At 40.5% G+C, this 13,127-nt stretch overlaps 1 protein-coding gene across 2 annotated transcripts in view; it reads left to right on the plus strand.

The window, feature by feature from the left end:
• Jam2 (junction adhesion molecule 2) overlaps window positions 1-13,127 on the plus strand; it is a 52,258-nt gene that overhangs the window by 13,739 nt on the left and 25,392 nt on the right. The window contains exon 1 of one of the 2 annotated variants that reach the window (XM_006523075.4): window positions 5,484-5,869. The exons of the other annotated variant lie outside the window; for it this stretch is intronic. Within the exon in view, the coding sequence (XP_006523138.1) occupies window positions 5,680-5,869 (190 nt within the window). The 5' untranslated portion in view covers window positions 5,484-5,679. Of the gene's footprint in view, window positions 1-5,483; window positions 5,870-13,127 lie in introns of those variants that run through there. 2 annotated transcript variants of the gene reach the window in all.

Genomic DNA, 13,127 nt, shown 5'->3' on the forward strand with positions numbered 1-13,127 from the left:
CTAAGTGGGAAAATATACCATAATTAGTCTTTAATAAGCTTATTTCCTGTATACATGAGTTCATTTTATTTTTAAATTCGAAACTATCTCCTTCAGAATCATTACGGATTAGAGAGGTTTTTGGAAAGAAGCAAAAAAGCGGGAGGAGGGCTTCTAACATTTGTTTGGTATCTGTGGAGTGGTTTGCATATTATGCTGAAGAGTCTCCATTGGAAGCAATAGGCAACTAGAAGTTCCTGGATATTTAGAAGACCGAAGCAACATGATAAAAATGCTATTTATGGTAAACAACAATTTTTACTCTGGAGAGGAAAACATTGTACTGAAACTCAATGAACCATTAGATAAGGGATTCCAGGATTGAAGTAGCAACTGTTCAATTGGTATAGTGAAAGTTAGAATCGGCAGGTATTGTGTTCCATTACTGCAGTCCCAGACGCCAGGAAGATCACAAATTAGAGGCCAGCCTAGGACTGCACAGTAAGATCCCCTTACCATTATCAAACTAATGATGATGGTGGTGGTGGTGGTGGTGGTGATGATGATGATTCCCAAAGCTATTGAAAATAGAAATTAAGATTTAGTGATTGGTTAGATTCAGTAAGGAGGCATTAATAAAAAAAAAAAATAGAAGTTCTGGGGCTGTAAATGCATAGAACCAGAGGAAAGATGGTGTGCATTTAGTGGATAAGGAATGGATATTTTTTTCTATTTCAGAAACTGTGTGGGTCATTGGAAACGAGATAGGATAAAGACAGAAAATTAGGAAGTCACGGAAAGAAAAGGAGCCCCTCATCCTAGTAGAATGTGGCCGAAGCCTTAGAAGCCAAGAGTCGTGAGTTCTAGCAGAAGATTTGCTGTGAAGGCTGACGATAGTCACAGTGTTTCCTTTATGCAGAGCTGTTTCCAATGTAATGTTTAAACAGCAATGAATACTTAAGGCCCATGTATATGTGACTCTTCTCCTTTCCCAGATGGAAACCTGTTATGTTTTAGGAATCTCACAAGAAACAGCAACGGTAAAGGGCACATCAAGGCCCGTGTGCAATTCTTTGTTTGTTTGTTTGTTTTTTTTTTTGGTTTTTCGAGACAGGGTTTCTCTGTATAGCCCTGGCTGTCCTGGAACTCACTTTGTAGACCAGGCTAGCCTCGAACTCAGAAATCCACCTGCCTCTGCCTCCCGAGTGCTGGGATTAAAGGCGTGCGCCACCACGCCCGGCTCCGTGTGCAATTCTTATGACTCGAGATATTTCCTTATCAGGCTGCAGTCCTATCCAACATACCTATGGAACTACCCCATAATCTCATTAATGGTGAAGACTGGGGGCTTAGCAACTCTTCGAGACATAACATGGGAGCCCCCAAAATAGTACTTATAGTGATGACTAAGACACTTTAAGCCCCATTCTTTTTGTTGAGAAAGCCACACCTATATATGGGCATGCCCCCCACCCCCAAATCTGAGCATCTCTCTTCCCCACACTCTTGTGCTTAAATCTCTGTTAAAAATCTCTTCATAAACTCCAAGTCTACTTTATACTGGCTGGTCTTGATATTATTTTCTACAGTGAAGTCCAGAAACTTAACTTTACCTAAGATCTCTAAAATTAATTCCTCAAACAGCAGCATGGAACAGTATCTTTGGGTCCCAAGCCTGTGACACAGAGGATGAGAAGTGGTCATCTATACACACCCTCTGTTTTAAGGTGGTAGATGAAGACAGACATATGAGAGCACTCTATAGAGGAACATGGGATGATTAGCAGGAACAAAACTGCACTCTAGGGGATGTGCTTGGTTAAAGATCATGGAAGAATGAAGGGAAGCAGGAAAGAGTGCAGAGAAATAACATACTCACAATACCAATGTCCTGGTCACTTGACAGGAATTCTGTGAAGCCACTTGTCTGCAGGTCAGGGAGAAGGGAGGGAAAGGGGTGGCCACATGAAGGAAGGAGCACCCAGAGGACTAAAGGCAAAGAAGTCACCAATGTAACATGTGTCCCAGTGTTCAGAATATCCTTCAGAGGGATCTTTCATTCTTCCGTCTCACGTCAGCATGACGCTTGGGCACGTGAAATGATTGTATCTCACTGCTTCGTAAATGAGAGCGCCATGCTCCCCTTTGATCTAGAGTATGAGGAATATTCTGGGAAGCATGAGGAAAGGGAGGAGGCTGAGATTTCAGAAGAAGTGAAGGTGTTTATCTTTGGTGTTCCTTATCAATGTGAAAGCAATGGCTAGAATCTTTCCACATGTAGATTTATAGTCAGCACGAGTATCTGCAGAGATGCTGTAACTGTGCATGACTCATGTTCTGTTCTAGTAATAGAGGACTCTACTTAGGAATGTGGTAGATGGTTTAAAATATCTTAGTGCATCCTTAAAATATTTTTGAGCACTAAGTATTTTTGGACCATAGCTGTCTCTTAACATAATTAAATGTCTTCTGTATTCACAAACCAATCTCAAAGCAATATTAAAATGAAGCACAAGCCATAAACCGACAATAAATATTTTATTGTAGGAACTATTTAACTAAATGGAATTTCTAGATATAAGCACATCCAATATTTTGAGAGATTTATTATTCAATTATGTCATCTAATAGGATCACAGATCATATTAAAAGGGAAGTAGAAAAAGGCCATTAAAGATATATATTAAAGAAAACATTAATATTTTCTTTTTCAGAAAATCTTTTCTTGAAGTAGAGGAATTTTAATCCAACAACATGGCTTCTCTGGAAATGGATCACATCCAAAGATATGATCCAGCCACAACTCAGACACACCCAGGAATACAGTATGACATGACTGGAATACAGACATGCCCTTAGTACATATCTTTAATCTCTAACACTGAAGATAAGGTTAGTTTGTAGAAGGAAGCAGCCGTGTCTGAAAGTGACCTCTAATTGAGGGGCAGACAAAGTGATGAGTCAGAGAAAGATTTGCAGAATGAGTCAGAGAGAGGATATGCCCAACTCACAGAAGAACAGTAGAGGAAGAATGGGTACTAAAGAGCATCAAGAGAGCATAAAGGGGTGGGGTGGAAGAGGCATCTCAGTTGTGCTCCACCTGCCATTGAGCTCCACCTGCCATCTTGCTCCACCTGCCAACGTGCTCTACCTGCCAGTGTGCTCCACCTGCCAGTGTGCTCCACTTGTCAGCACCACATGGCACCTATTAATATTTTCTTAAACAAAGTTAAGTGTTTTTTATGGCATAGGTTTCCTAGGTTTGTTCTCTCTCTCTCTCTCTCTCTCTCTCTCTCTCTCCCCCCCCCATACATACACACACACACACACACACACACACACACACACACACAACTTCCATTCAATTCATCACTTCTTTTTTTGTACTGTGAGGGTTCTTAGGACCAAACTAAGATACAAACTAAGATATGGCAAGTGCCCTTACCCATGAACCATCTCCCTGGCTCCCCTACATCTTCTTACGTCTATATATGTGCAAAGTTTTACAGCTGCAGTGTGTTATCTGAGGGAAGGAAGCTGCATTTTGAAACAAAGGATATCTTTTTTCACTAATTCCCTTTGGTCATATTTCACAATGTCTTTTGTATTCTACCACTTCCCAACTTTAGTTTCTGTGGCAACAGGATAAATAAGAAAGTACTTGGAAATATTTTTAAGTATTGTGTCCAGGATTTCTAACTTGGGTCCAGACAATTGCAGTTTAATTATTATGACTACCTGTGTAGCATCTTTTAAAGTAGAAGAACTCAGAGGATGACTTAATAATATGTATGTATTGTCAAAGATTTCCTTAAAGATTTTAAGATAATTTTAAAATATAATAGTACATCCTTGAAAACTAAATATTGAAATATACAGTAATTATCCTGGTTAAATAAATGAAAATTATTTAACATTTTCTCAGGTGGAAATGTGATCCCTTATGTGGCTTAGATTAAAAATCCGGAATGGTCAGACAGAAAATAAGAGTCAAAAAGCCTCAAACTGTACAAACAGTGACTGTGAATAAATCCTGTGTCCTCTACAGTGTGCCTTTTGTAATTATGAAAACAAGTAGATCCCACAGAACATAGTGAAAAGGATGGGTTTTACTCTTTAAAAATCAACTTAAAGTCATGTTCTATTACCATGTAGGTTAAAAAGTTTCATGAAAAAAATTCTCAAGGTTTTCTAGGTAAAAGTGTGTTCATGAATTAAACCAGGAGCTATCAACAAGAGACAGAGAGTGTTGGCCATTTGGTATGGTAATACAGATAGGGGAAACTCCATAGGTCCCATTCTTACATGAAGAGCTATAGGTAGTCAGTGGCTGTTGAAGAGGAAGAACTAGTCTCTTACAGGAACAAGCTCCCATATAGACTGTTCAATCCTATGGGGTCATCCCTGGATACATGGACATGCAGGCAATGTTAGACTCTGTATATATGTGTATACATATGTGCATATGTGTGTGTGTATATATATATATGTGTGTGTGTATATATATATATATATATATATATATATATATACATCAAAGAATGATAATAGAAAAGAGGATTGTGAATTTTAGGGTGGGGCATAGGTAAACAGTTGGATGGGGGAGGAAGATAGGAGTGGTGTGAATTCAGCACTCATGTATGTGCCTCCCAAATAAAATAAATGTATGCTCTGAAGCTATGGCTCAGCAGCTAAGCACACTGGAGAGGATGCAGGTTCAGTTCGTAGCATTCACATGGGGGTTTACAACCAGCTGTAACTTAAATTGCAGGGAATCTGGTTTCCTTGGACACTCATACACATAAAATGAAAATAAATAAGTCATTTAAAAAATCCAGCCATCCTTAAAAGGCAAAATGATTAAATTTTTAAAAAGGAGGGAGTGTTGTGCTTTTTGGGAGAATTATTTGAGCACCATCGCAGTAAGTAGATGCTGTGCATTTACTGGGCAGCGGCAGGGATTTTAATCAGCATTTAGTGGATCAATCTTGTATCAAAATGAAGAATTCCCCTCACATGCCCTTCAATCCTTGTGATTTCCCAAATCCAACTGCATATTCATGTAAGGGAAAAGTGTGTAATTATTAAAGCCTGTAATTTGCACTATTTAACCTCTAAGCAATTTTGTAGGTCTCATCTAACTAAATATACAAATTTCTATTTTAATATCTGTAGTGATGAGATTCTTAATTTTATTTGGAAGGGTTTTTGATCCTCTTGATCGAATCTAAATATAACTTTCTAAGATATAATTTTCCAGTATAATCATGAATGATCATTGATTAATTGAAATGTCTACTGTTTTGTTTTCTTCCTATTTCTACTTAACCTTAAGGAATGTCACATTTAGTTTTTGAATATATATATATATATATATTGTTTCAAAGGGAGTAGTCAGCGTCTTTTACAGAGAGCACCTGGGCTGAGGAAATCTGAGTGCTTACGTTCAAGCCCGAGGACTTGAGTTTGACTCCTTGTGACAACATAAAAAGTCAGGTTTGGTGAGTCACACTCGTAGTCCTAGCCCCAGAATGGCAGAGACAAGAAGATCTCTGGAACTCAGTGGTTGGCCATTCTAGCTGAATTGTCGAGCTCCGGGTTCCAGTGACAGACCGTCTCTCTACAGACAAGGTTCAAAGCTTCCGAGGCACAGTAATTAAGGTCAGCCTCTGTACTCCACACTCACGTGCATACACGCGCATGTACCGGTACTCCCCTCCCTTGACTTCCACCAGCGAAGCCTTTCTTGTGATGGCGTCAGAGAAAGCCTCTACAGCCAATGTGTTGTGGAGAGGAGAGAAGAAAAGCAGAATGACACGCCCAGGCTACTGCAAGAGCGCTTCCTGCTCAGACCTTATTGGTGGGAGTCGGAACAGTCGGAAGCATTCAGGTTGTACCTGCACTTCCAAAGTGGAGTGAAGAGAGCTTACTAACTAATAGGTTGAATTTGTTTTCAATCAGTGGAATAATTAAGGAAAACTTCCCAAATTTTGGACAGAGCAACTGCAGCAGTTAAGAGTGCCACTGTCTAGGGTGGGAAAGATGGAGTACGCTTAGAAGATAATATTTAGATACAGGGTTGGGAATGTCTAAAGTCTTCAAGTGCCGAGGTTGAATAGACACTTGTATCTGAGCCCAGAGTTCAGCAAAGATGTCTAGACGGGAGATAAATATTTATGGCACATGTTGGTGCTTACAAGGTTAGAATTGCTGGATCACATCATTATGAAAAGAAAAATGGATAGAGAAGAGGAGGTAAGCCCAAGATCAATGGGAAGAAAGATCAGAGAAGTCCCGTTCTGGGTGCTAACAGCACCGACTGCTCTTCCAAAGGTCCTGAGTTCAAACCCCCGCAACCACATGGGATTTGAACCACCCATCATGAGATCTGATGCCCTCTCCTGGTGCATCTGAAGTCAGCTACAGTGTACTCATGTATATAATAAATAAATATTTGGGCCTGAGCAAGCCGAGTTGACCGGAGCAAGCAGGGTTGACCGGAGCAAGCAGAGGTCCTAAAAATTCCCAACAAACACATGAAGGCTCACAATCATCTGTACAGCTACAGTGTACTCATACACATAAAATAAATAAGTAAATCTTTAAAAAGGGAAGAAAGAAAGAAAGAAAGAAAGAAAGAAAGAGGGAGGGAGGGAGGGAGGGAGAGAGAGAGAGAGAGAGAGAGAGAGAGAGAGAGAGAAGTGTAGTTTCATTATTTTGCTCAGACTGATCTTAAACTTCTGGCTATGTTTACTTCTTTGACTTTAAGAATCATCTTTGACTACTGTACTTCTCTTAATCCCATTTACTTAAAAGATGGCTTGCAAGTGAAATAAAAACATTTAATATATGGCCACTGTACTGGCTGGTTTTGTGCGTTAACTTGACACAAGCTGGAGTTATCACGGAGAAAGGAGCCTCCCTTGAGGAAATGCCTCCAGGAGATCCAGCTGTAAGGCATTTTCTCAATTAGTGATCAAGGGTGGGAGGGCCCACTGTGGGTGGTGCCATCCCTGGGCTGGTAGTCCTGGATTCTATAAGAAAGCAGGCTGAGCAAGCCAGGGGAAGCAATCTAGTAAGGAGCACCCCTCCATGGCCTCTGCATCCACTCCCATCTCCACGTTCCTACCCTGTGTGAGTTCCTGTCCTGACTTCCTTGGTGATGAACAGCAATGTGGAAATGTAAGCTGAATAAACCCTTTCTTTCACAACTTGCTTCTTGCTCAAGATGTTTGTGCAGGAATAGAAACCCTGACTAAGACAGCCACTTAGATTGAACTTATTTAAACAGGAAAAGGTCCTAATCTTATCTTAATACTTTTAAATCACTAACATGTCTGCCTTGCCTCAGCCATTCCCATTCAGATTTCATTTTTGAAAGCTTGTACCTGATAACTCTTTTTATCAAGACAAAGTGTTGGATTCCACCCCAGCATTTCATCAGCAGGTGTTAGGAACGGCCTCTGTTGGCTTCTTCACTGGGCCAAGTTTTTCTTTTTTGGAATTAAGTAGGAAAATTAGCAAAAAGTTGTTATGTAGGCCTGATGGTTTGAGGTCAATGGTTGTTTTAAAGTTAGCTACATCGTCAATTCTTATGGACGTATTTCAAAACCACTGGCAGAAGTTCACACACACACACACACACACACACACACACACACACACACAAGGCAGACATGATTATTTCCACTACAGTGAACAGCTCCCCCTAACGTCCTGCCTCCTTGGAGGAGACCCTGTTCCTCTCCACCCCTTGGCCCCACAACTGAAGAATAAAAGTTCTTTATTTCTCTCTTCCTTATCTCAGATAACCTGCTGGGATGAAGAATAAATATCTACTTTATACTACAATGATTTTAAACTACTGTATTATTTAAATTAATATACTTCATTGAAAACATGATTCAAATGATGAAGTATGATGGGGTTTTTTTATATTAAAAGTGAAGTACAGGCAGTATCTTGTATAAAATCATTATGAAATTGGACATAAATTATCTTATAGTTTAAAATAAATATTTAAGTCATTATGTATTTTTAGAATAACTGGTAATGGTTGCAGTGCCTGGACACATTGCACTGGTCCATCAGGAGGAAGCCCGCACTGTAGAATTTATTATGGACACTATCTACCTATGTGGCTAGAAAGTATCCCCATGAGGTAGGAATTAGAAGTTAGATAACATGGGCATCTCTCTCACAGTCATTCAACCATACTAGATCTAGGGAGTAGGAGGAAAGAAAAAAAGGGGGGATGGAGAGAGAGCCTAGGAAGCCTAGGCCATAAGAAGCACTTAACTTTGCTTAAGAAAATACTAGTGAAAGAAAGAACGAAAGAACGAAAGAACGAAAGGAAGGAAGGAAGGAAGGAGGAAGGAAGGAAGGAAAGAAAGAAAGAGAAAGAAAGAAAGAAAGAAAGAAAGAAAGAAAGAAAGAAAGAAAGAAAGAAAGAAAGAAAATACTAGTGGTGCTGGCAGGTGGAGCACAATGGCAGGTGGAGCACGGTGGCAGGTGGAGCACGGTGGCAGGTGGAGCATGCTGGCAGGTGGGCCTGTTGATAAGCACATTTTTGTAAAATTTTCAAGAATAGTTTATTTCCTTTTTATTTCTTCACAGTACTAGGAATTAAACCAAGGGCCCAGTATATGCTAGGCAGGTGCTCTTATGTAGCTATGCGCCTAGCTTTAGGAGGACACTTTCTTACACTGTCTTTCACAGAGCATATCATTATGGGCTTCTTACTAACAGGTTTATTTAGCTCCCCAGTTCTACCCCAGACTACCTTAGGGCTTCCTTGGATAGATGGTCTCCAAAGACTGTGGTCTGATAATTCCACCTTTAAAACACTGAGGACTGAGGTCTATCGAACTTCGATCGCTAACGTAGAGGGTTGTCTATATTTTATGTTGCAAGTCTCTGGTGAGATGAAGACTTCAAGAATGTGAGCCTTTGCATTTCCCACGTGTGGTACCAGTCATAGTCGACTGACAGAAATGCTTACGGAAGGCTTCTGCAAGCCAAGGGAGTCTGCCCTGCTTATTGTTGCTTCAGGTTTCCTTTGATTAGTCTTCAGGAAGCTGAAAGAACAAGAACCATTTATTTTAAAGGGCAGAACGTGGAAACAATGGTCTGGCATTGTTGGCCTGTCATGGTTGTGATCAGTAGGCAAAGATCATTCACATTTAGCTGCCCTCATTTCTCGTAAATCCAGGAATTATAATTTCCTTTTTCTTTTGATAAAGTCACTTCTCTGACGTACTCTCATTTAAAAAATGGTCCTAGGACATCACCATCCTAGGGGGCTCATGCAAAACAGACAGGTGCTCGGGGCAGTCAAACAGCAGATTTAAAAAATGGCTTGATGAACATCTGCACGTATTTGAATCTCTGGGACTTTAGGATCTGTGTCCTGAAACAATTAAAGGACATCACGATAGTGTGCGCAACCAGAGGAAATTCCCAAGTTTCAAAATCACTCAAACCAAATATTAAAAAACTGTAGCAAAGGTTTTTATGCCAAGTATGGCATGGGAAAGATCACTTGTCATATTTGAGGTGAATCGGCTGTTTGGGATGTTCACGACGGGATCTGTGGTGGAATCAAAGGGACAACTTAAAATCTGGAAGACCCCAGCCTTGACAGCACAGCGCACAGTGAAGCAGAAGAACACTCATGCTCATTAGGACAAAAAACTCACCAGGTATCCATCACCACTGCTATCGGTTGGATATTTTATTATTATTTATCATCTCCAATCAAAATTATAACACAAAGGAAGTCCAGATTTGTGGGAAGACTAATGTCTATAAAACACAACCCAGGGGCTGGCGAGATGGCTCAGTGGTTAAGAGCGCAGACTGCTCTTCTGAAGGTCCCGAGTTCAAATCCCAGCAACCACATGGTGGCTCACAACCATCCATAACGAAATCTGATGCCCTCTTCTGGAGTGTCTGAAGACAGCTACAGTGTACTTACATTTAATAAATAAATAAATCTTAAAAAAAAAAAAAAACACAACCCAAGTCTATTATAGGCCAAAGTAAAACTTTTTCATTGTGTGTGTGTGTGTATATGTGTAAATGTGTGTCTGTTTTTTCCTTCTACTATGGGGTTCTGGAATCAAACTTAGCTCACCAGTTCACACACATTCACAGAACATGTAGTTAGAAGGGGGGAGGATATGTTTTGGGGATACAGGAAGATTTAGAGGGGAGTAAATGGAGATGGATATGATCATATTTTATTTTATGTGTATGCAATTCCTCTTGATGTATGCAATTATAAGACTCAATCAAATTCATAATTAAAATGAATTAATAAATTTATAAAGGTTTTAAAATTTCAAATCTGTGCATGTAAAACTTATGAGTGAGTACAACTTGTGAATAAAGTTGTTATTTTCCATAGAACTTTTAGTGACCTTTGAAAATTTTTAAAAATATATTTTTCTTTTTTCTTTTTGAGACAGGGTCACTCTGTGTAGTCCTGGCTGTCCTGGAACTCACTCTGTAGACCAGGCTGGCCTCAAACTCAGAAATCTGCCTGCCTCTGCCTCCCAAGTGCTAGGATTAAAGATGTGGGCCACCACTGCCCGGCTTAAAAATATTCTTTAAAACAAGTTTTTGTTAAGTAGAAAATTAGAATTGACAAAAAAGAAGAAGAAGATCATGTTCCTATTTTGAGTTATATAACCTAGCTTCCAAGCCTCCCAGTCTCAGATTGTATTGAAGTGTCCCTGGATAAATGACAATCTTCAAGGCAGCTGAAGAAATTAAACACTCTCGGTAGGCATGTGGAGTTTGGAGAGTTCAAAGCCAGGATAATGTGAAGGGAAGCAAGAATTATCTCTCCCGCTTCTGCTCAGATTTCCCCTTTAACTGATATCCAGAGAATATCAGTCTTTATTGTTTTGTCTAAAAAGCCCAGTTAACATACTTCAAAACTCAACAGGATTTGTTAGTCGGGACCAAGACCTGCTGTGGGACACTAACTCAGATGTTTCAAAATGTCCTTTGTAAGTCTCAAAACTCTTCAAGTTTGGAGTCATGATTATTACAGATATATCCAGAGCTGCTCTCATTAAATGGAGGACAACACAAGGACGCCCTGCCTTTTCCTATGCTCCTTTATGAAAATCTGGTTTAGCTGTAGCCTTGACCCATCTTCTGCTCTCTGAAGGTCCACGCTCTGTCTTTGAACCCTAGAGAATAAAACTGGGGAGGGAAAGCTGTCAGGAAAAAAGGGCTCTGGGGGAGGCACAGGGGGTGGGGAGAGGCTTGCATTGGGAAGGAAATCCATGGGAAAAGCAGAAAGGAGATTTAAAGAGATTCCCTGGACCTTTTTCATGGTTCTTGAAATACAGGAGCCAAAAGGATTGTTTTAAATTTGCTCTGTGGTGGCCCTGACTCCTTCCTCTCTATCACTGAGCGCAGTGGCCTGCTGCCTTCCTTCTACACCTTAATGTTTGTGTCCCTTACTACTGAGGGGAAAAAAAAAAAGGCAAAAGAGAAGAAGCCATCACACACGAGAGTTTTTTTTTCCTTCTCAGAAATTATCTTCCATCACTACAAAATTTCAGTTTCCGAAGAACTTTAACATCCTTGAACTCACCATTCTCCGTTCCCCTTTAGTCTGTTGGCTGATTTCTATACATGGTTCTTAAGCTAGCCTGACTGGAGCAGGAGTTTTCATCTAGGAATGATTTCCACGCCACACTTCCGATACAGATTTATTTATCCCTCTTTATAGTTTTAGATGTCAGGACAATGGGCAGGGTGAGCCCTGCCTCTAGTGGATAGAAGCCAGAGATGGTATAAGCACCGGACAGTGTGTAAGACTGTCTCTGACCCTAAAGACTGTAGCATAGCAATACTGAGAAACCCTGGTCAAGAACCTTCTGAGATCCCAGGGTTCTTCATCATTGGGCACTGGTGTAGCTGCAACCAAGAAACTTGAGAAAAACCTTAAGGTGGGAACGTCTTATTTTAGCTCATGGTTTCATGGTTGGCTGGACCGAAGAGCTTGGGCAGAACCTTATGGCAGCACGGTTATGGGGTGGACAGCCTTCTTCAACCCATGGTGGACAGAAAGCAGTAGACAAGAAGAGGCCAAGGGCAAGTTAGCTCCAATACCCCACACCAGTGACTAATTTCCTGCAACTAGGCCACACCTAATAAAGTTTCCAGGACCTCCCAAAGTACAACCACAAGCTGGGTGTCTATCCTGGGGGAACATTTCATAGTCAATCTCTAACCACAGATAATTCATAGGAGTTAAATGAATATATACTTAGGAAGCACTGGAGATGTTTGCCTGACACATAAGAACTGAATACATGATAACCATTATTATTTTACTCTAGAGTAGCCTGCCGACTCACTTCCTCTGTCTACCACAGGTCTGGAAAGCAGGTGTATTTTAGTAATGGTGGTTTTCTCAAATGCTTGCCTAAGCTGTCAAATTTTTCCATGACCTGTGGGTTTGTTTTTTTAAGGTGATGAGGCAAGGGGTGTCTATTTTTTTTTTTTTTTTTTTTTTTTTGGTTTTTCGAGACAGGGTTTCTCTGTATAGCCCTGGCTGTCCTGGAACTCACTTTGTAGACCAGGCTGGCCTCGAACTCAGAAATCCGCCTGCCTCTGCCTCCCGAGTGCTGGGATTAAAGGCGTGCGCCACCACGCGGGGTGTCTATTTTTTTCATGCTGAATTTTGGGTATTTATGTGCCCTCTTGAGACCAAGAACATCGATGAATGTAGCAAAGGGCAAAAGGCAAAAGGGACAAAAAGTCCAAAACATCGAAGTGGGCGGCAGATGCTCAGCCTGTATGGATGCAAAGATCCAGATAGATCCTGAAAAATGTGCGAGCTTTTGGCAGCAGCCTCCCTGTGTGCTGTGATGATGTCCTTCATTGTAATTGAATCTGTAGAAATAAGAGAAAGTTTGCATCCAAGCTGATGTGTGACTTTTGCCCATGAATGTGTGGTGGAAGTAGAGAAAGGAGATACAGGTGTCTAGTAGAAAGAGAGGTTTGCCAGTTTCGTCCCAGAAGAGCTATCAGAACTAGTGATAAGGATTTGTGAAGGGTTTTATAGGAGAGAGTTGTTGTTGTTTGTGTTTGCAAAAAAAAAAAAAAAAAAAGGTAATCGAGCC

This window comes from Mus musculus, chromosome 16 (genome assembly GCF_000001635.26).
Source record: "Mus musculus strain C57BL/6J chromosome 16, GRCm38.p6 C57BL/6J".
Classification (NCBI taxonomy): domain Eukaryota; kingdom Metazoa; phylum Chordata; class Mammalia; order Rodentia; family Muridae; genus Mus; species Mus musculus.